The sequence below is a fragment of the Mytilus trossulus genome, chromosome 1, assembly GCF_036588685.1.
Source record: "Mytilus trossulus isolate FHL-02 chromosome 1, PNRI_Mtr1.1.1.hap1, whole genome shotgun sequence".
Lineage (NCBI taxonomy): Eukaryota > Metazoa > Mollusca > Bivalvia > Mytilida > Mytilidae > Mytilus > Mytilus trossulus.
In genome coordinates this window covers 51,794,603-51,819,743 of record NC_086373.1, presented here as the reverse complement: position 1 = coordinate 51,819,743, position 25,141 = coordinate 51,794,603, and the positions used below count along the sequence as shown (strand labels likewise).

The window sequence follows — 25,141 nt, the reverse complement described above, 5'->3', positions numbered from 1 at the left end:
TTAAGACTAATGTATACGGGTAAGTAAAAATATAAGTTCTAATCACTTAACTACATGTTCTTGCAAAAGAATAAAACAGCACATGTGTCTGTCTTCTGAACGTTGGACACCATAACAGGAAGCAATACTAAAGTCTCATATATTAATGACATGCTACTGCTCACTTTCATTACATGTATACATATATAGAATAATGTCAGGATATCAGTCAACCTTTTTTTTCAACATTTTATTATACATATTTTCCCAAAACAAAATAAACCCGTCATAAATACAATACAAAATAAAGATTATCACAATTTTACAAATGAAAACATATATCATGTATCTCTGAAAAAAAAATTGAATAATACATTTACTATACAATATAGACATAATAGACATAATATACCAAATAAAACCCACTTGAAAAACATGTTATTCAACTACAAAAATTTACCAAAGTATATACATTAAAGCAAGTCTACAATAAATTACAGAATTACTGTAATATGTTAAGTGAAAAACAATTGAATACCTGCAAGCTTACATAAACCAAGGCATTATTAATCATTTGTTAATCTTTCTTTTTTTCACGTTATTTTATCTCCACTTCTTTTATTAGAAAGCTTGATCCAAAGATGTCACATTACCAAGTTTATCGGAAATTTCATGAGTTTTTACAAAATCTGCATCGGCCACTTTGGCAAACAGAGAGCTTACAGATGTAGAATCCACTAACTGATTAACTCTTGAATATCTATTACAAGTATCTTTTTGAAGCCATCCAACATGATCCATTATACCTTGACAAGAAGCCACCCCTGTTGACATTAAAGTTATGGCACATCCCCCACGAATTCCATGTGGTGTTTCACCCTCAAAGATGTTCAACTCTATTAAATAATTTTGAAGTCGTTCGCTCATACCAGATGATGAAACTGGCGATTCTAACACTTTCGTACGAGACGCATCTAGTGCTCTAAACAAAAACCCTTTTGTGACATCTATATCCATAACCCCAACATTGTTAACATATCTATATAAACCCTCAACTGGACAAAGGACCTCCTCATTTAATTTTTTGACAACAAATTCATTCACTTTACCATTTTTCAAAGTTTTTCCAACAGTGTGACAAAATAATAACCCTTTTCCATCAGGGAGTTTTTTCACTTCTTGTGCTACACACAAACTCAAGTCATGTGCTCGATCGCCGGCAAAAAATTGTAGCTTAAAGAAAGCCTGGTCTCTTAAATATAAAAATCGTTTGTAAAGTTTTGAATTTAGAGTATTTAATTCTGTATTGATATGAACACAAATCTTCCTTAATTTGTCCAAAAATACTGGTTTTGATTGCTTGATAGGTACATGTGCAAAAGATTGTTCCATTTGAATATGGCAGTTGTTATCCATTCATTTGATGAGTGGGCTTTTGATTTATCCAATTGACTAAAGACTTTCCGTTTTCTTCGGAGTTTGGTATTTTCATATTTTACTTTTTATTATAATATTGTTCAATTATATCCGTGTCGGACTAATGGGGTGTCGGACTATTGGGGTGTCGGACCAATGGGGTGTCGTAATAATGGGGTGTCGGACCAATGGGGTGTCGGACTAATGGGGTGTCGGAATAACGGGGCTGCCCCGTGCATGGAGACATTCTTGATTACTTTGGCATCGAAGCAGAGCCGAGACAATATTCATTAAGTAGTTGTAGCGGTAAAGTTATGATGAACGGCAGACGGGCAAGTGGTTTTGTTGTGCAATCTCTAGATGGACAGAATCTTGAGCTTCCTACTCTCATTGAGTGTGACATGATACCTAATAATCGAAATGAGATACATACCTGTGACGTAGCTGCTTACTACCAACACCTTGCATCCATTGCTCAATTTATACCTCCTCTTGATGCTGAGGCGAAAATATTACTTCTTATTGGTAGAGATTTGATGCAAGCGCACCACGTATTGGATCAAAAGATTGGCAAGCCATATCAGCCATACGCACAAAGATTAAAATTAGGATGGATAATTGTCGGTGAATCGTGCTTAGACGGTGCTCACATTCCCAAAGATGCAAGCGTTTTGAAACTTTTATAGATGTGAATGGAAAGTCTTCAGTGCTAGAACCTTGTAGTAGTAAATTTCATGTTTCTGATTGTGAACAAGACAAACACCTGTTTAAGATTACGAAATATGACGACAAACCGAGTTTATCGATAGAAGATCGACGCTTTTTAGAACTGATGGACACTGAAATGAAAAGAGACGACAACAGTCATAACTGGATAGCACCACTTCCCTTGACCCTTCAAACCTAATCGTAAACAGTTACCCAACAACCGCACACAAGCCTTGCACAGGGCCAGGAGATTTGACGCAACTCTTAGGAAGGATCCCGTTAAGAGACAGCACGTTAATGAATTCATGACAGCTCTGTTTGAAAATGGGCATGCAGAACGTGCTCCAGAACTAGAACCAAATAGTGAATGTTGGTACCTACCTTTATTCGGGATCTACCATCCACAGAAAAAGGAATCGTATTCGACTCATCAGCTAAGTTTCAGGGACTATCCCTTAATGATGTTTTAATGACCGGTCCTAATCTAACTAACAATTTGCTTGGTGTGCTCATTAGATTTAGGAAGGAGAAAGTTGCTGTGATAGCTGACCTGCAACAAATGTTTTATAGTTTTTATGTGCGTAGTGACCACAGAGATAACTTACGTTTCGTTTGGCACGAGAATAACGACCTCACGAAAGAACTTGTGGATTTCAGAATGAAAGTGCACGTCTTTGGCAACAGCCCAAGTCCTGCCGTGGCTACCTGTGGTTTACAGAAAACTGCCGATATTGCTGGTGAAATGTCGGGCATGGATGTCAAGGAATACATTTATCGTAACTTCTATGTTGATGACGCGCTGTCCTCACACAGTTCGAGTGAAGAAGCAGTAAGTTTGCTCAAAAGAGCTAAATCAGCTCTACTAGAAGAAGGACATTTACGACTACACAAAATTTGCTCAAATTCAAGTAAAGTTTTGTCGGCATTTGAGAAGGATGACTTAGCAAAGGACTTGAAGAAACTTGACTTTAATCAAGGTGACGAGCTTCCTCTTCAGAGGAGTCTTGGTGTCTGTTGGAATCTACGTGACGATGCATTTACTTACCATGTAACACAGGACGAGAAGCCATATACAAGGAGAGGCGTATTATCGATCATCAATGGACTTTACGATCCTCTTGGGTTTGCCTCCCCAGTGACATTGGCCGGAAAACTTCTTTTGCGCGAGGCAATGACCGAACAGTTGGATTGGGATCAACCATTGCCAGATGAATTTCGTGCAAAGTTTGAAACTTGGAAAAACTCATTGAAACTGTTGGAAAATGTTCAAATTCCACGTACTTATGGAGGAGACCTCTCTGATATTCATCATCGAGATTTACTGGTATTTTCCGATGCCTCGGAAAAAGCCGTTTCAGCAGTGGCTTATGTGCGTACGATTGACAATAGTGGTCAACAAGAAATACGATTCATTTAAGGAAAAGCTCAAGTAGCCCCAAAACATGGACACACAATTCCGCGGCTCGAATTGTGTGCTGCTGTTCTAGGTGTCGAAATCTTTGAAACAGTTCAGGAAGAACTTGACACAGCTAGACTTTAATAACGTTACGTTCTTTACAGACAGTAAGGTAACGTTGGGATATATCTACAATGAAACCAAGCGATTCTTTGTGTACGTTAGAAATCGCGTAGACCGTATTAGGAAGTCAACATCTTGCACACAATGGAAATATGTGCCAACTAATCAAAATCCAGCTGACGATGCTACTCGCAATTCTATCTCTGCCGTAGATCTCCCAAATAGTCTTTGGTTGAAAGGCCCAAATGCTTCATTTATAGATCACATCGATGAGGTTCCGTCATCATTTCCACTAGTTACACCGGATGAAGACTGTGAAGTACGAATTTTGAAAACAACTGTTGGCAAGGAGGTTCCTTTCGGAATTCATAGATTTAAAAATTTCTCCACATGGATCAGTCTTGTACGAGCCGTCACCACGTTGAAAACTAAGTTAAGAACTATCGGTTTCAGTCAAGACAAGAATAGAAGGCAAGTTACTCATGAGGAGAGTCAACATTTCATTCTTCAAGCCGTTCAGAAGGAGTTCTTTTCTGATGAAATTTCAGCTTTGTCATTTGGGGAACCATTGCATAAAGACAGTAAAATCTTGAATCTCTCGCCTTACTTGGATGAGTTTGGACTTTTGCGGGTTGGAGGGAGATTGGGAAATGCGGACCTTTCGATATCTGAAGCGAATCCTATTATTGTTCCCAAATGTCACATTGCCGTTTTGCTGGTAGGACATTTTCATGAACGAATCAGGGGCGACAATTCACTGAAAATGAGATTCGAAAGGCGGGTTTCTGGTTGTTGGGAGGAAGACGTGTTGTGACATCGTATGTATTCAAGTGTGTGAGATGTCGTCAACTCCGTGGCAGACAAGAATTCCAAAAAATGGCAGATCTGCCTTTCGATAGGCTTGACCCTGCGCCTCCGTTTACATACATTGGTATCGATGTATTTGGTCCGTGGACAGTTTCTACACGCCGTACACGAAGGGGACAAGCTAACTCTAAAAGATGGGCACTCTTGTTAACGTGTCTTGTTGTGCGAGCCGTTCACATCGAAATACTGGAAGAGATGACATCATCATGTTTTATTAATGCACTTAGACGGTTTTGTGCAATCAGAGGAGAAGTTAAGATTATACGTTCAGACTGTGGTACGAACTTCATAGGATCTGTGAAGGACTTGAATATTAACATTATAAGTGTTGAGGATCGACCAATCAAACAGTACTTAAATGAAAAAGGAATAAATTGGATTTTTAACACTCCACATTCCTCCCACATCATATGATCGTGAAGTTCCATTTCCGTTAACTCTTGCAACAATACTCACCTTGAAAACTGATCACACTGTTCGATCTTTTCATCTAGAAGACTTCAGTTCCAAGGATCTCTTCAAGAAGCAGTGGAAAGGTATTCAGCATCTCGCAAATCAGTTCTGGTACCGATGGAAATCTGAATTTCTACCATCTTTACAATCTCGTAAGAAATGGCAACAGGACCGTAAAAACACAGAAGGTGATGTTGTTCTCATGTGCAATAAATCTCTACACAGGAATGAATGGCCAGTGGGAATCATTATTAAAACACACACAAGCGATGACAACCGTGTGCGCAAGGTCGATGTTCGTTTAGGAAAAGACGGGAAAACATTCACAAGGCCCGTGAACGAGTTGATTGTACTACTACCAAACTAACAATATGTAGTTTCAATGTACTTCTGCCAAACTAACAATATGGAGTTTCGATGGACAATTTGACTTGTTGATATTTGTTGTTGTGTATTATTATAGAACTAGATACATTTCTGACTCCGTCATTATAATGTGATATAGATAATATCAGGCGAGGAGTGTCATGTTTCATGTTTCACATTCATTTATTTTCCGGAAAGAAACCGGACTTATTTTTTGTATTACAATTTTCATAAACTTCCGTCAAGTCACGTTAATTTTCTCTTGGAAAATCCTTCTGATGCCACTATGTAAGTCACTTATACTTACCTTTTTTATGTATATATAGTGTAAACACATTCATTTTGATAGACTGCAATTGTTTTTATAAGTTTTTGACGATGCAAACAATTTTTGATAACCACATGCGAATTCGAAATCACTGTGAGCAAAGTGTGAATCGATAATATGTTTTCATTTGGAATATGGTCAGAAATGTCACTGTGTGTAAACTTGACAGTAGATAAATTGCTTTTTTTGCGAATAAGTTGATACTACTTTTGTTGATTTATCTGAAATGTTACATTAGCTGTTTTTATATCGATTGTCTTTGTTTTATTGTAGCTTTTCACCATATAGATGTGCAACGGAATAAATACTATCTCACAGTATTGACTTTGATTTGTTAGTCCCTAACGATTTAGCACATAGGTTTAGCTGGACTGCGTCTAGGCAGTCACACGGGAATATTGTATCAAATTGGAGATTTATACTCCGTATGCAGTAGTTGTAAACCCGTAGTATTATCACGCTAATCGAAAATGAAATTACACATGAGACAATTATATTGGTATTTAAAGATATAAAACCCTGGAATTATGTTGCTAGAATAGGCTTGAGAAATGTTGCCATTTGAAATGCAAGTGGAATAGTCCATACATTTTGAAATATGTCACACTTATCTTTATCTTGATTTTCGTCGGCTAAAACCAAGAGTTAAAATAGGAAAAATATGAACATTTGACGTTTCGTCCCCGAGGGTATCACCAGCCCAGTAGTCAACACTTCGGTGTTGACATGAATATCAATAATGTGGTCAATTTATAAATTTCCCGTATAAAAAACTTTGAACTTTTTGAAAAACTAAGGATTTTCTTATCCCAGGCATAGATTACCTTAGCCGTATTTGGCACAACTTTTTGGAATTTTGGATCCTCAATGCTCTTCAACTTTGTACTAGTTTGGGTTTATAAATATTTTTGATTTGAGCGTCACTGATGAGTCTTATGTAGACGAAACGCGCGTCTGGCGTACTATATTATAATCCTGGTACCTTTGATAACTATTGGTAAACTGTCACATGTTTTGTTCAACAATATCAACCAACCCAAAAATGTGTCTAATGCATAGAGGTATTTATTAATTTTCTTCTAGGACTTTCATGATGAATGCAGATGATACGAAAAAAAGATGAATAAAAAGGTTAAGTATAATAATGTTGAATATCAAAAGGTAAACAAGTATATTTCAACCAAGCAGTCACATAGGTTTTTTTTAACATTTTGTAGACGATGACAGATCTTCAATGATTAAAAAGGGGCCGAGTGCTTTAATTAGTTACTACTGTAATCTCTGGTCACTCAGCACTGAGGTTTTGAGTTCGAACCCTGCTCATGCGGGTGCACTCGACTCCAATCTTAATTGACTAGGATTGTCAGTTGTTCTATCGAAGGTCGGTGGTTTTCCCCGGGCACTCCTGCTTCCTCCACCAGTAAAATCTGGCCGCCACAAAATAGCCCAAATACGGTGCTTAAAAGTTGCGTTAAAACACTAAAAATCATATCAAAGATTAAAATAAAATCTAACAGATTTAGATTGACATCGAACGCTGGCTGTTAACATCTTTATCTTACCGTTCTACACTTGCCATTCGAGTTAAAATTCATCTATATAGTGGACAATTGGTGATTTTTTCTTTTAAATTTTAATATCTAAGAAACACAGACACTCATTCACCAAAATTGTGATGGTGACCACCATAATCACTATATACACTTGTGTAGTATTGAAATTGTGTCTTATTTTTTTCTCGTAGGCCTATTTAAACTTTTTCGGTTTGATTTTTTTTATATTTTGAATATCCATGGTGAAACGACAGTGAACTGATGCCTCCTGTTTTGGAACAACAATTGTAGTTTATCTTTATCTAACAACGCATACAAATGTCGTAATGCTAATCGCGTCCACTCGTAGCTGAAATATTGCATGAACGTACGCAATTATTGCTATTTTTTTATATAAAATTAAGGTCTTTCATGTAACAGAAAGAATCATAAGTATAATACGGCAAGTCACATTCGAAGAAAAGAGGATGAGCTTGTGGTTACCACAACACGTTCGTCGTCATCTGTGAAACCAATGTTCTACGAACCGGTGATGGCGTTTGTAAAAACTGCGCAGCTATAACATCAACTCCACTACTTGAAACTCTTGGTTTGAAAAGTATAATCATAAAAATACTTAACTCATTAAAAAATAAAAAACGGAAAGTCCCTAATCAAATAGCGAAATCAAAAGCTCAAACACATCAAACCAATGGACAACAACTGCCATATTCCTGATATGACTTGGTACATATTGGGTTCCTTAACAACTTCTTTGTAAAGAATCGTGATACGACCGAATCTTTAGAATATCGAATCAATTTGGAAATATATTCTTTATAAGCAGGTTCAGCTGAAATGTTGCGTCCCTAAAATGTGTCGAAGAGGTGATTTCAACTTCACATCTTGATTTTGCTGCATCCTTGAAAGTATCTATTCTCAACTAAACAAATCACGAAGAGCAATGCATGCAAACTCTGGAATGTCGTATAATTTTGGATATAATTTTATATGCATGTGTACTCCACATGCAGGCACTGCTTGAATGTTGCTGCACAGAAATAGAAAGTTCACAATTGAAAAGCGAACCTCATACGACTTGTGTATATTTTGGTTGAAAATGTCAATGGACAAAAGACAAAGTTTAAAAAAAAAATTTCGAATGGACATAAGATTACTATTTTTGCAATAGGACAAGAATGTAACAAGCTTAATGAAAACAAAATTTCTGTGTCTTTTGAATTTCCCTTGTATCAGTGTATTTTAATGGTTACCAAAAACAATAATAATAAAAGTGCTTTTAGAAAGTCTTCCTTTTTGCTTTGTCCGAGATAAAAGTTATAGCCTGCTTGTAACACTGTACGACACGTTCAAATCGAAGGGCATTATATTCATCTTAGAAACAGATTGCTATGTTTTCTGTTCTTACAATCGTCACTGCACTTTTATACACAAGTTTAAAAAGGAACAAAAAGAAACTCATAGTAGTACTCTTCTTTAATTAATGATTTTTAATTTGGTCAAATATTCATATTATGTCAATATAAAAAAAACATACAATAAAATAGCAGCAAACATCATATCTTTTTAATATTATGTCGTTTACAAACAATATTATTAGTGATTTTAAAAAGTTGATTAGTTCAGTTCAAACATTATATTATCATCCCAGTAACTATGATTTGCCATATTACGATTTCCGTTCGTCAGGTATTTATGATTGAAGAACCGAATTTGCAATAATTGTTCCTTGTAAACGATATAGTAACATCCAATTGGCCGTTTCAAAATCTAGAGCATCATGGGTAATTTCATTGTTCGTACCCAAAGTGAAAATAACGTTACGTCATTGGTTGAATTTCCATTGTTTATAACGTTTTAAACCAATCAAAACGCTTTGGTGTATGCTTTTGAAAATATTACCCAGGATGCATTAGATTCTGAAACGGCGAATTAATAAATGTGAATCAAAGATAAAGAATCAGATTGTATATGGTTGTGAATGACGATCTAATGACTAGTTTACCATATCATTCAATTAGATTTTAGAACTTGGTATGTAATTTGTATAAACTTTAAAGTCATATGCAACGAGTGACTGGTGAAAGATAATGTTTATCCAATTTTTGTACCAATGCATGTATATATCATAGACTTAGTCTTCTGTGTTTTTATGCAAACATATCGTATAATCGTCAATTGTTTTTTTCTGTCTGTCTGTTATGATTTTTGAATATGGCAGCTCATTTATTGTTGTGATTTAAAAATGTAGTTTACTGATTGCTAACTTCTAGTAAACAAGCAACAAAGAAACATGGATATTGAGCACGTGTATAATATGTACAATCAGATAATAGTTTAAGTCAGTGATAGATCCATGGTTATTGCGATCACCGGACTTTTACAAGAGGGTCACGCTAAAGTCACTTATTTTTAATTTTAAGCTTTAACCTAGCCTAAATTGAAGATTATAAAAAGAAGATAGTATTGATTGATCTAAATATATAAGTATTTTGTCTTTAATAGATAGGGGGTGAATGCTAGCAGTGCTAGTGATGGTTTTCCTTAAACAAGTTTAAAGAAAAGGAAATTAGTTGAAACAAGTGTAAATATGATTTTTCAAAGTACAATGGCTCAGCACAAAGATTTTCTAATTGTAATGGTTATTGTAAATTTTTGTTATAATGCAAAACTCTGTATTTTTATGTTCTTATCAAAACAGTTCAAACCGTAGAACTGTCAGCAAAACTGACTAAATCAGTTCTAACTATAGGAATATCAGCAGAACTGTCTAAAACGGTTCTAGCCGTAGAACTAACCAAACCTCTCAGGATTGTAGAACAGTTCTACATGACGTCACTGCAGTTAGAGCATCGCACTGGTCACCATTCAGTGTTATAATCGATTTTTTAATATATATTATATTCTTTTGACTTAATTATATTAAAGACAAAGAGTTCTTATAACTATTCTATGGATAAAACTAAATCAATTCTAGACGTAGAATTTACTATATCGGTTCTAATCGTAGAACTGTTCTTGTCGTAGAACTGTTCTAGCCGTAGAAATGTTCTGGTCGTAGAAATTTTCTAGCCGTAGAAATGTTCTGGTCGTAGAACTGACCAAATTAGTTCTAGGTTAGAACTGTTCTAGCTAGGACTGTAAAAGGTGTCAGGATGACAGTTCTACGTACTGTCATAGTAGTTATCAAAGGTACCAGGATTATAATATAGAACAGTTCTTCTGACAAATTCTGACAGATTTGATGAGAGGTTAGAAATGATATTTACTGTAAAGCATCCCCTTTTTAGCATATACAATATTTCACTACACACAATGTTTTTTTTTAAGTTCATTCCTATATTTTAATAAGAGATAGACCAAGGATTTGTTTAACTGTCTAGTATCCACAGTTTTGTACAGCTTGATATGGCTATGAATTGCTCAGAGATTGATTTAAAACCATACAAACCAATGCTGATAACAAAATTATTATTTGACATTAAAATACACGAGAAATTGGAAATGCAATATATAAAAATTTAGATATAAGCTAAATGAATTAGCCATAATGATTATAATCAAAGGAGAATGGTAATACAACAGGGACAAAAGCTGAAGAGTGTAGATATATCGTATAATAGTTGTATCGGGAGATAGAACATTGCACTTGGATTTCAAAGAGATAGTTATCACAAAAGTGGGCATATAACACAATCAGATTCATACGACAGGGTGCCGATTACATAATCGATAAACATAAGAATGTTAACTTAAATGTTTTGTCCATTTATTTCTGAGAAATAATTTAAATACCTTGTAGTAACGCACTTGCTTGTTATCATATACAAATAATGTCACAGAAACAGACCCTTTGTTTTTACCATAGCAGTAGCCAATGTATAATTAGGTTTTTAAATATAGATATAAATACGTCTAGGAAATAGACTTTCGAAATAATAAACATTTATGTAAACTCATTGTGCATAACTTTCTCACAATATGAAATAAGAAAAGGGAAAAATATATTGGAAAAATTATACAGAGTATGACTTCGAAGACACTGGTTTCATTTTAAACATAGTTGACAGTTGACAATGTAAAGTTATAACCTTCGATTTGTGTCTCATACTCAGCACAGAGATCATTTTTTTGGTGATAAAAAACTACCAAAGCAATCACATATCATATAGTACATGATCAACAAGAATATCAGACAAAAGAACCAACCGACATAATATGGTACGTTAATGATGATTGTTTTGAGTAAACGAAGCCAGACTGAGTCTTCCAATGGAGATGGTGGATGATCGTAAGTTCTCATTTTCGGACTGATCACCTGTAAATATATAAATAATTACAAGTACACACCCGTGATATCGCGGGTCCGTGACTGAATTAAAGTATATAACTATGCCTAAGCCTTATTTTAGTAATTGGTATTATCATCTGATAAAGTCATGTCGATTATAAGATACACAGTTTTCTCTGCTTTCAAATCTTTCTGTTTGAACCCGTCGACCTGGAACTTATCAATTATTGGTAATATTAATTATTTGGAAAACAAAAGGTCCTGCATGGCTATCCAGGAATGGAGTATTTTTAATCAACAGCATTGTCCAATATTAGTTATCTTAGAAAGTCTTGCCGATTTGCTGAATAAAACTACAATAGGGAACAATTTGGCAATGATTGAATTTAGTAGTGTCAGCCCTTTGATAATGACCCGTGTATATAGCAAAATCCTAAATACACCGTTTGGTGGTGCGCCTGTCAAATGCGGAACGTACAGATAAGGTAATAGGTAACAGGTGAATATACTATTGGTATCGGTATCGGATTCGACCCGGAACTTGTTAATTATTGGCAATATTAATTATGTGGAAAACAAAAGGGTCTGGAGTGGTGTAATTTTTAATCTACACCATTGTCGTATATTGGCTATATATAAAGTTGAATTCTTTGATTTGTCGTTTTTACCCCGATGACGGCTGACAAATTGGACCTCGTCATTTTAGTATTATAGATGATTCAGAAGTATTCGATGTTTTAAATTAGAAAATGCAAGATTACTTAAACTTTATCTTGTTAATGGTAAAAAAAGAATATTGTCGATTCTCGACAGTATTTGTTTAAGTTTATTTGAGCATGTACGTCACTCTCTTGTGATTTCAGCTACTTCTTGGTTTGATTCAACTAAATACCTAATCACATCAATACGCATACGCCAATACCAGATAAGTTTTCACTTCTTGTCAATCAATAACATTAATTTTAACGCAAGAGACAAGAGCCTGAATCGCTCATCTATAATGTTTTGCTTAAATCTTTCATCAATGATTATATTTGCTTTTCAGTATAATATAATTATTAATGAGTGGGTTAAAAATTCCAATGAAGAGAGTTCGCTTCTCATCTTAAAAATAATCAGTTTTTCAAAACACTAGTTTATATTGATAGGGAATTAATAAAAGAATCAAAAGAGCAAAAAAATATAGGCTTATGTTCTTGTTTTCGAGATATAAGCCATGATTGAAATTTTGGGGGTAACATTTCCTCTCTTGACTTTTCATAGTCTTATCATTGACCAGTTTAAGTTCTCAAAATCCATTAAATATTATTAAAATTTTATTAGACTTTTACAGATGGCTTATCATTAAACATGTTAAAGATTTATAAAACGAAAAATGGAGGTCAATGAGCAAATTTCTTTTAGACATTTAAAAGGATAAAACCAGAGGATTCTGAAATCTGACAATGATTCCAAAACATGACAAGCGCATTACGGCATCCTTAAATGGTTTGTATCTGTAATATTTTCTTCAAAAGCAAAAAAATGCATTTTACCCTTATGTTCCATTTAAGCCATAGTGGCTATCTTTCTTCGCTTACAAGGAAATAAAATACAACATTTATTCTAGATACGCTGAAACTCATTTAGTCGAAATTTGGCTGAAATTGACTCAGCACAATCAAAGGCGATGAATTGTTGAAGAAAGCAAATTAGATATACAAATTGTAAAAACTTGTCTGCAAAAGGCAAGAACTCCTTGAAGGGTCAATTGAAAATTTTGGTCATATAAACTTATTTGTAGATCTTACTTTGCTGAACATTTTTGCTATTTACAGTTTATCTATATAAAATTCAAGATAATAACCGTTAACTACAAAATAAGTCATCAATTTAGGGGTAATAACCTACAAATCAGATACACGATAAGGCTGATAATTTCAGATTAGGTAGACCTTGACCTGAATTTAATGAATACTTTAACTTCTTTTCTGATTTCCACTACAAGCTTTAGTTTTTGAGAGATAAGTCGAAACTGCATTTTACCTTATGCTCTATTTTTAGCCATGGCAACCATGATTTCTAAGAAAACAGGAAATAAAAAACAAAAACTTTATTATAGATGACATTAACTAAAGGATCATTCAGCTTAAGTTTTTTTTAGAATTGGTTCAGTAGTTTCAGAGGAAAATATTTTATAAAGTTGGAAAACATGGTAAACAAATTGTGTAAAATTGTCCTTGAAGTCAACTGACAATTTTTGTCATATAACACTTATTTGTAGATCTTACTTGCTGAACATTTTTGCCGTTTGCAGTTTATCTTTATCTAAAAAATATTATTCAAGATAATAACCGTTAACTGCAAAATAAGTCATCAAATCAAGGATAATAACCTACAAATCAGATACACGATAAGGCTGATAATTTCAGAGTAGGTAGACCTTGACCTGAATTTAATATATCCCTTAACTTCTTTTCCGATTTCCACTAAATGCTTTAGTTTTTGAGAGATAATTTGAAAACTGCATTTTACCCTCTGATCTATTTAAGCCATGGCCACCATGTTTTCTAAGGAAACAGAAAATAAAAAAACTTTATTATAGATGACCGTAATGATCATTCAGCTCAATTAAGTTTGGTTAGAATTGGTTCAGAAGTATATGGAGGAGAAGAGGAGAAGATTTTATAAAGTTGGAAAACATGGTAAATATATTGTGTAAGATTTTCCTTAAGAGTCAATGAACAATTTTGGTCATATGAAACTTATTTGTAGATCTAACTTTGCTGAACATTTTCGCCGTTTGCAGATTATCTTTATCATTAATAAAATTCACTATAATAACCAATAAAAACTCCTTAACAGTTATAGGCGTCAACCCAACGGTGGGTTGTTATAGATTCATCTGAAATTCCAGGGCTGGTATAACCTAATGAACATTTTAACCTCACATCAGATTTGCTCTAAATGCTTTTAGCGTTTAAAACATTACCTAAAAACTCATTTAACCCCTATGATCTATTTTAAGCCATGGCGGCCATGTCGTTTTGACGAAACAAAAAATAAAACACAAACTTTATTCTAGATACCATAAGGATCATTCAGCTCAAGTTTGGTCAGTAGCTTCAGAGAGTATGTTTGAAATAGTTTACACCAGACGGACGACGACGGACGCCAAGTGATGGCAAATGCGTCGGAACGGTGAGCTAAATAAAAATGGAGATAAACACTTGCGATTACAATATCTCTTCCTTTACCCCTTGGCCTCACCAGGAATATTTCTACATGTCCATGTTAATCGGTGAAATGGTTATTATAGTACATACCTGCGTAAGGAAACACAATACGGGGACATCAATGTATGGAAATACTGTCAAATGATAGTTCATTTGAAATACTCTCTTAATATCAGGGCAATAGTTTGCTATCCATTTGAAACTATCCATGGTTATTCCCAAATGACACAGAAAATCATCAATTCTTCTAAGGATTTCCGTATCTTCTTTGAACCTATCTTTCTTTGTCATCACTCCAAATATTGGAATTTCTAAATGATGAAAATAACTGTAAATTAATTTAAACTATACACTAGGGTCCTTTCTTTTATAATTTTATCTCTCTTTGAAACAGAGGATATTCCCATGTTTGATTATCCTTCACAATTGTTCAGCACAATATTGATAGGGTTAATAAAGACGCAGGTTATTATTTTGCTACAAATTTTGTGACCACCGTAATCCTATTTTGTTTATTTTTTCTCTAATTTTGAACTTTAATCTTGGAAATACCAACTTTAATCTTGGGTTTATCAACATTAAACTAAGACATTCCATCTTAAATCTTAGAATTATCAACTTTAATGTTGGAGGTGTCAATATTAGGCATTGAAATTCCCACTTGTATCTTTCGACCCTTGTTAGCACCTTGGAAAGGGGGTTAACTTTTTTTGTAGAAATATGCCATTTGTTCCTTTAAATATTCCCATTTTTATAGAATGAAATTCAAAACAGTGTGGCTATGGCCATTGATTGACACATGAAATTCATCCATTGACTGGGACAATTTACGTGAACATTTGTCTGTAACGACCACTGTTTACGACGTACCTACGATAGACATTGATATAAATCAAAACATCATGTTATTTCTGATAAATTTTTCGAATAACTTTATTAAGGTGTTGAGAACCTTTGGTGACCCCATAGTTAAAGTGTCTTTGAAAAGTACATAGTGAGCAGTGGTCGTTACATACAAACGTTCACCTAAATTGTCCCAGTCAATGGGTCAATCAATGTCCACAGCCACACTGTTTTGAATTTCATTCTATAACATTGTCTAACATTTTTAACACCTATATTTATATTTTTTTTTTTAAATATATACAAAGAATGACCTTTACTTAAAACAGTTTAATTTCCAAATGCATATATTCAAGGACTTATATTTAGGTAAATATAAAGTATCTGATTGGTTCCAATATCACAATTGGCAGTCAACATGCGATGACCCATATGTTTGTCATATCCGTCTTCAACTCATTCAAAGAATGTTACAACCCCCTTCATGAATATTAGTGTACTTGAAGCTTTATAAAACCTAAAGATTATGTCTAGTTATCTTTAAAATTTTCTAAACATTAGCAGCGAAAATAATCAAAAGTAGATAAAGTATACAGAGAAAAACAATAAACTATGAGCTAGAAGTAAAATATAGGCTATTTCCTAGTCGATAATTTAAATAATTTTGTTTGAATTTCCTAGTTTAAAATTGAAAATTTCAAGTTTATAGTTGAGAGTTCTAAGACTGAAGTTGATAATTCCAAGATTGAAGTGGATAATTCCAAGTTTTTATCCATTCGTTTGATGTGTTTGAGCTTTTAATTTTGCCATTTATTTGGGACTTTTCGTTTAGAATTTAACTAAGCGTTCGGTAGGGTCGATATTTTACATTTTCCAAGATTACAGCTTGAAATTCAAACATTGAAGTTGATGATGCCAAGATTTAAGTCGACAATTGGAAAATAATAAATAAAAAAAAGATGACCCTAATACGCTTACGTACCTTTCATAGTTTTTCATTAAACATTTTTGAATTTCACCTTATATCATGAAAATATTACACAACTCACTGGTTATCAACTTTCTTGTTATTCAATAAACCGCGAATACAACAATTAACATGCTATATATTATATAACTTAGCGGCAATACGTGAAATTAAGCATTAAACCTAAATCCTAGGCCATAGGCTAACACCTTGGCAGAAAGTCTATTGCTTAAAATTGTTAGGCATTACTCTTAAATCCTACAAATTCTGTGAAGACATTAACGCTAGTGCCAAACATGAAAATGAGAGTTAATAAAAAGAAAGTTATTCAAGTTAAAATACATTTGTACATGATTATGGAACAATAAGAATTGAAGTTTGAATGTCAACAACATGAAATAAAATCATCAGTAAAATATTGAGCTCTTAAGGTTCTTCAGGGGTATAGAAGAAAAATGACAATATTTTCTTACACTTTGCCAAAAGGAAGATTTTACTATGCTTTTTTCAAAATATGATAAAAAGAAAAGTATGGGCCATCGCGCTATTTTTCAATGTGCAAGTCGTTCCAAATTGCCAAAAAAAAATTCCCAGAAAAAACACATTTTTCAGAATTTTGAAATAAAGTATGAGAAGATAGGTTAAATATATTACAAGAAAAGAAAAAGAAAAAATGTTGACACCGAACTGGTTTTCTTGCTACAAGTTATAAGTTTTCTTTATTTGAATAAACAGTGTAACCAATAAAACCTGTCTTCAAATTTGCAGATTTGGACAAAAACTAGACCGATTATTTATTGTGATTGTACAATTCAAGATGGCGGTATACCCATGAACTAGCTTGATAAATATTTAATTGTTTTAGATAGTCGTCTTATAAGCAAGCGCACTACGTCTCTTCATTTTTATATTTATAATAGTTGTATAAAAATATATTTGTTAAACAAAGGGGGACGAGAGGTACAATAGGGACAGTCAAACTTAAGTCGCAAATAAACTTACAACGCCATGGCTAATAATAGAAAAATACAAACAGACAATGATAGTTCACACGACACACAATAGAAATCTAAAGACGAAGCAACACGAACCCCACCAGACACTGATGGTGATCTCAGGTGCTCCGGAAGAGTAAGTAGATCCTGGTCCACATGTTGCACACGTCATGTTATTACAAACCCGGTATATTCCCAAATTTGGTAGGTCTAATATACAACTAGTGTAGAGTCATGGAACATTGTACAGACTATTTAACAGTTTTTTTTTCTCTATATCATTTGTACATGGTGCATGCACCTGAGGATTGTACTGTAAGGAAATGTCGGTTCCCTGGCATGGAACTTGTTTCCCCTAACATGGTGTGATGACGTTGGTTTAATCGTACCAATAATTGACTTTTCTTAATTATACTTCCATTATAACTATGTTAAGCAATATCAACTCTTAAACTTTTTATTGTTCTTGCCTATATTTTTAAATTCGGAACACCTCTATAGTGTTAATTTCAAATGTCGTGCACGTGCAATAGTGTCAGTTCCGGTTTTTTGTAATTTAGGTATTTTCCTTAATAGTTATTGGTAAACCAAAATGGTATATGGCAAACCAAATCGGTTAATTGGTTTACCTAAGTATAAATACGGCTGATAATATAGATAAGTCTTTAGCACGATTTTACCCTAGACAAGTAACACTGGCTAATACCAAGCGATTTTTATACGCGTACATATGCCATTTACAAAATCAATTAGATACCAGACAGTCAACACTATAACAATATCCGAGGAGGCTTCGTCTGCATACTATAGGTTTGTTAATTCTTTACAAGTTACTTTTAAAGAATTACTTTGTGAGAGAAACTTTATCTTTTAGGTCAGTCAGTGGGCCCCCACTGTATAGTATCACGATACCAGAGTAGCAGTTAGTATCAAGGTACCAGAGTACCAAATAGTATCGCTATATCAGAGTACCACTTAGTATCACGATACCAGAGTACCAGTTAGTATTAAGATACCAGAGTTCCACATAGTATCGCTATACCACTTAGTATCAAGATACCAGAGTAACACATATTATCCCTATACCAGAGTACCACATAGTATCACGATACCAGAGTAACACATTGTATCGCTATACCAGAGTACCAATTAGTATCACGATACCAGAGTACCAGTTAGTATCGCTATACCAGAGTACCATATAGTATCACGATACCAGAGTAACACATAGTATCGCTATACCAGAGTACAACTTAGTATCACGATACCAGAGAACCAGTTTGTATCGCTATACAAGAGTACCATATAGTATCACGATATCAGAATACCAGTTAGTATCACTATACCAGAGTACCACATAGTATCACGATACCAGATTTACACATAGTATCGCTATTCCAGAGTACCACTTTGTATCACGATACCAGAGTAAAACATAGTATCGCTTTACAAGAGTACCATATAGTATCACGATATCAGAGTACCAGTTAGTATCAAAATACCAGAGTAGCACATAGTATCACGATACCAGAGTAACACAAAGTATCGCTATACCAAAGTACCAATTAGTATCACGATAGCAGAGTACCAGTTAGTATCGCTTTACCAGAGTACCATATAGTATCACGATACCAGCGTAACACAAAGTATCGCTATACCAGAGTACCACTTAGTATCACGATACCAGAGTACCAGGTAGTATCGCTATACCAGAATACCACATAGTATCACGATACCAGAGTATCCGTTAGTATCAAGATACAAGAGTACCACATAATATCAAGATACCAGAGTAACACATAGTATCGCTATACCAGAGTATCACTTAGCATCACGATACCAGACTACCAGTTAGTATCGCTATACCAGAGTACCATATAGTATCACGATACCAGAGTACCAGTTAGTATCACGATACCAGAGTACCATATAGTATCACGATATCAGAGAACCAATTGGTATCAAGATACCATAGTACCACATATTATCACTTTACCAAAGTACCAGTTAGTATCAAGATACCAGAGTACCACATAGTATCACGATACCAGAGTAACACATAGTATCGCTATACCAGAGTACCACTTAGTATCACGATACCAGAGTACCGGTTAGTATCAAGATACCAGAGTACCAGTTAGTATCAAGATACAAGAGTAGCACATACTATACTTCGCGATACCAGAGTAACACATAGTATCACTATACCAGAGTACCACTTAGTATCACGATACCAGAGTACCAGTTAGTATCGCTATACCAGAGTACCATATAGTATCACGATACCAGAGTACCAGTTAGTATCAAGATACCAGAGAAGCACATAGTATACTTCACGATACCAGAGTAACACATAGTATCGCTATACCAGAGTACCACTTAGTATCAAGATATCAGCGTACCAGTTAGTATCGCTATACCAGAGTACCATATAGTATCACGATACCAGAATACCATATAATATCACGATACAAGAGTACCACATAGTATCACGATACCAGAGTACCACTTAGTATCACGATACCAGAGTACCTGTTAGTATAACGATACCAGAGTACCACATAGTATCACGATACCAGAGTACTAGTTAGTATCACGATACCAGAGTATCAGTTAGTATCACTATACCAGAGTACCACATAGTATCACGATACCAGAGTAACACATAGTATCGTTATACCAGCGTACCATTTAGTATCACGATACCAGAGTACCAGTTAGTATCGCTATACCAGAGTACCATATAGTATCACGATACCAGAGTACCATATAGTATCACGATACCAGAGTACCTGTTAGTATCACGATACCAGAGTACCATATAGTATCACGATACCAGAGTACTAGTTAGTATCACGATAACAGAGTATCAGTTAGTATCACTATACCAGAGTACCACATAGTATCACGATACCAGAGTAACACATAGTATCACTTTACCAGAGTACCACTTAGTATCACTATACCAGAGTAACACTTAGTATCACTATACCAGTATAACACGCTACCAAAAAATGGTCACCAGTTATAACTTTTATTTTTTTATATATTCTTGCATTATAATACCGCAGTCCCACTAGGCCACAGTCGCACTACGATCTGTGAAACAAATGCAAATTTTGATGATCTTAGTGCGATCGTATAGATCGCAGTAAGGTCGTATCACGGTCGTGGTGAGGTCTTTAAGATCATGATGAGCGTGATTACTTTGAACATGTTCCAAACAATCGTGGTGCGGTCGTGGCGAAATCATGTTGTAGTAGAAGCGCAGTAAGGTCGGTGTAAGGTCGCCAAGGTCGCTGTACCATCGTAGCGAAAGCGTAGTTAAAGCGTGATTCTATTCGGAGAGATTTCGCTACGATCTCACAGCGACGTTATTACAACCTCACTACGACAATCACGTTCTCACCAAGACCCAACTGCGCTTCCACTACGGCTATACCACGTTTACATTACTATAAGACGTGTCACGGTACTTATCTATCCCAAATTCATGCATTTGGTTTTGATGTTATATTTGTTATTCTCATAGGATTTTGTCTAATGCTTAGTCCGTTTCTGTGTTTGTTACATTTTTAATGTTGTGTCGTTGTTCTCCTCTTATATTTAATGCGTTTCCCTCAGTTTTAGTTTGTTACCCCGATTTTGTCCAAGGATTTATGAGTTTTGAACAGCGGTATACTACAGTAACTGTTCCCTTTATTTACACCACGCTGTTCAAGACTATAGTTCTATTCTAGCACGCCGAGGCCGTCCTCCACTACGTTCACACTACGACCATCATGCTCATTTTCATTTTCACATAAAATATATAAAAGCTCTCCATGTTTTGTGTCCTTTTTCTCTAACGGCTCTCTATCTGTGTCATCCTTGCTATTGTTCACTAAAACATCGTTGTTTTAAGTTTGATTGACCAACATAAGGTTGTGATTCAGGTTGGATTGGTCGGTCTGACATCTCTTCTTGATCAGGATTCGTTACCATCAGAGCTCCCTCTTCCATTACATCTACTCCTATCACCACGCACACGTGTTATGGTGATCTTGGGGGCATGACTGAGTTGTTTCAGAGAAATCTACGTACTAATCAGAAGTAGAAGGAATGGAACAGTATTGATATTAAATACGATGTTGACGTTATTGCTGAGAACGAAGTAAGATCGCGGTATGAACGTAGTATAACCGTGGTAGGATCATGTTGCAATCGGATAACTCGTGGTATAAACGTAGTGAGAACGTGATGAGCGTGGTAGGATTATGATAATCGTAGAAAAAGCGTAGTGAGAACGCGGTATAATCGTAGCAGGATCGTGGTAGAAGCGTAATGAGGACGTAGTATCATGCCGCGTATACCGCGACCTCACCACGACCTGAATTTATTTTAGATCGCGGTGAGCGTGGTGCGATCGTGGTCTAGTGGGACTGGGGCTTTAAGTAAGTATATGATAAGGAAATTTTCTTAGAAATGCTGAAATAAATGATTCAAATTATATATGAAAATAAAGATTGTTTCTTAAATTTTCACATTATCATGATTATGATAGAGAAAGAACAAAAAATATAATATTCATAGGCTTTGGAAGACACAGGTTATCAGAAAAATCGTTCTCTTGGCGTTGTTCCATGTAACAAACTCGAATCATAAAACTCGAACAATTTGCGAAATGTTCACGCAACTCTTCGAAATTTTGCATGAATGTTTTATGACATGATATCTTTCAGTACTGGTTTACATGGCCGTCTCTATATAAAATTAGCATAGATATTTTTAAAAGAATATGTATAAATGACTGTCCCACGGGAAATTTAGGTTGGAAACTTAAAAAAGTTAAAAAACAAAAAAATTGTCATATATAATTTTTTAATTTTTTAATTGTAAGCACGATCGTTTTGTACTGAGCGTAAGCTCCAAAAGTTCAAATTAGTAATTGAATTGAGCTACACATTCAATTCAAAACAATAGGTTTGCAATGTCTTGTAGTAATGTCCGAGTTAAACTTTCTTGCCTTCACAAAAATTTTACTGCCAAAAAAACTAGAGATTTGATTTCATGAAGATTATTTTTCGGCTTTGATTACTATACCAATAAAAAGTACTTTAAAATTTGAAATTGTTACACCAAATTGTATTAAGATTACAGGGTTACTTATATATATTAAAGATATGGCAGAAAGTCTATTGCTTAAAATTGTTAGGCATTACTCTTAAATCCTACAAATTCTGTGAAGACATTAACGCTAGTGCCAAACATGAAAATGAGAGTTAATAAAAAGAAAGTTATTCAAGTTAAAATACATTTGTACATGATTATGGAACAATAAGAATTAAAGTTTGAATGTCAACAACATGAAATAAAATCATCAGTAAAATATTGAGCTCTTAAGGTTCTTCAGGGGTATAGAAGAAAAATGACAATATTTTCTTACACTTTGCCAAAAGGAAGATTTTACTATGCTTTTTTCAAAATATGATAAAAAGAAAAGTATGGGCCATCGCGCTATTTTTCAATGTGCAAGTCGTTCCAAATTGCCAAAAAAAAATTCCCAGAAAAAACACATTTTTCAGAATTTTGAAATAAAGTATGAGAAGATAGGTTAAATATATTACAAGAAAAGAAAAAGAAAAAATGTTGACACCGAACTGGTTTTCTTGCTACAAGTTATAAGTTTTCTTTATTTGAATAAACAGTGTAACCAATAAAACCTGTCTTCAAATTTGCAGATTTGGACAAAAACTAGACCGATTATTTATTGTGATTGTACAATTCAAGATGGCGGTATACCCATGAACTAGCTTGATAAATATTTAATTGTTTTAGATAGTCGTCTTATAAGCAAGCGCACTACGTCTCTTCATTTTTATATTTATAATAGTTGTATAAAAATATATTTGTTAAACAAAGGGGGACGAGAGGTACAATAGGGACAGTCAAACTTAAGTCGCAAATAAACTTACAACGCCATGGCTAATAATAGAAAAATACAAACAGACAATGATAGTTCACACGACACACAATAGAAATCTAAAGACGAAGCAACACGAACCCCACCAGACACTGATGGTGATCTCAGGTGCTCCGGAAGAGTAAGTAGATCCTGGTCCACATGTTGCACACGTCATGTTATTACAAACCCGGTATATTCCCAAATTTGGTAGGTCTAATATACAACTAGTGTAGAGTCATGGAACATTGTACAGACTATTTAACAGTTTTTTTTTCTCTATATCATTTGTACATGGTGCATGCACCTGAGGATTGTACTGTAAGGAAATGTCGGTTCCCTGGCATGGAACTTGTTTCCCCTAACATGGTGTGATGACGTTGGTTTAATCGTACCGATAATTGACTTTTCTTAATTATACTTCCATTATAACTATGTTAAGCAATATCAACTCTTAAACTTTTTATTGTTCTTGCCTATATTTCTAAATTCAGAACACCTCTATAGTGTTAATTTCAAATGTCGTGCACGTGCAATAGTGTCAGTTCCGGTTTTTGGTAATTTAGGTATTTTCCTTAATAGTTATTGGTAAACCAAAATGGTATATGGCAAACCAAATCGGTTAATTGGTTTACCTAAGTATAAATACGGCTGATAATATAGATAAGTCTTTAGCACGATTTTACCCTAGACAAGTAACACTGGCTAATACTAAGCGATTTTTATACGCGTACATATGCCATTTACAAAATCAATTAGATACCAGACAGTCAACACTATTACAATATCCGAGGAGGCTTCGTCTGCATACTATAGGTTTGTTAATTCTTTACAATTTACTTTTAAAGAATTACTTTGTGAGAGAAACTTTATCTTTTGGACTTGAATTTGATTTACCAAACTACAACTAGTAAACTTTCTGAGTATATTTTCCCGCTATCCATTTCCTTCAATGCACCAATAGAATCTTAACAAAGTATTTATCTTACACTAGAATAATTATATGTATTGTTAATATCTAATGCATCTTAAAGTTCATAAAATTTGATTTTTATTTAACGAGTCTGTTATTCTTACAAATATCGATAGTTAACTTATTTTACAAAAACCTATACTCCAATCTATCCTTTTATATCCGAGTCATTAACTTACCAGTGTGTATTCAAAATACCAGAGTGAAACATAGTAAAACGATACCAGAGTACCAGTTAGTATCGGGATACAAGAGTACCACATAGTATCATGATACAGGAGTAACACATAGTATCGTTATACCAGAGTACCAATTAGTATCACGATACCAGAGTACCAGTTAGTATCGCTATACCAAAGTACCAAATAGTATCACGATACCAGAGTAACACATATTATCGCTATACCAGAGTACCACTTAGTATCACGATACCAGAGTACCAGTTAGTATCGCTAAACCAGAGTACCATATAGTATCACGATACCAGAGTACCAATTAGTATCAAGATCCCAGAGTACCACATAGTATCACGATACCAGAGTAACACATAGTATCGCTATACCAGAGTACCACTTAGTATCACGATATCAGAGTACCAGTAAGTATCGCTATACCAGAGTACCATATAGTATAACGATACCAGAGTACCAGTTAGTATCAAGATACCTGAGTACCACATAGTATCACGATACCAGAGTAACACATAGTATCGCTATACTAGAGTAAC

At 34.5% G+C, this 25,141-nt stretch overlaps 2 protein-coding genes across 2 annotated transcripts in view; both read right to left on the bottom strand.

Moving 5' to 3' along the window:
* Positions 1–398: 398 nt before the first annotated feature.
* LOC134725193 (uncharacterized) lies at positions 399–1,395 on the bottom strand. Its single transcript, XM_063588867.1, has one exon. The coding sequence runs from the start codon at positions 1,393–1,395 to the stop codon at positions 601–603; it is 795 nt and encodes a 264-aa protein (XP_063444937.1). The 3' UTR covers positions 399–600.
* A 9,546-nt stretch (positions 1,396–10,941) lies between these two features.
* The window catches only part of LOC134727075 (uncharacterized), a 46,773-nt gene continuing 32,573 nt past the window's right edge, over positions 10,942–25,141 (bottom strand). The window contains exons 4-5 of the mRNA XM_063591466.1: positions 14,786–15,006; positions 10,942–11,507 (exon numbers count right to left, since the gene is read on the bottom strand). Of these exons, the coding sequence (XP_063447536.1) occupies positions 11,313–11,507; positions 14,786–15,006 (416 nt within the window). The 3' untranslated portion in view covers positions 10,942–11,312. The remainder of the gene's footprint in view (positions 11,508–14,785; positions 15,007–25,141) is intronic.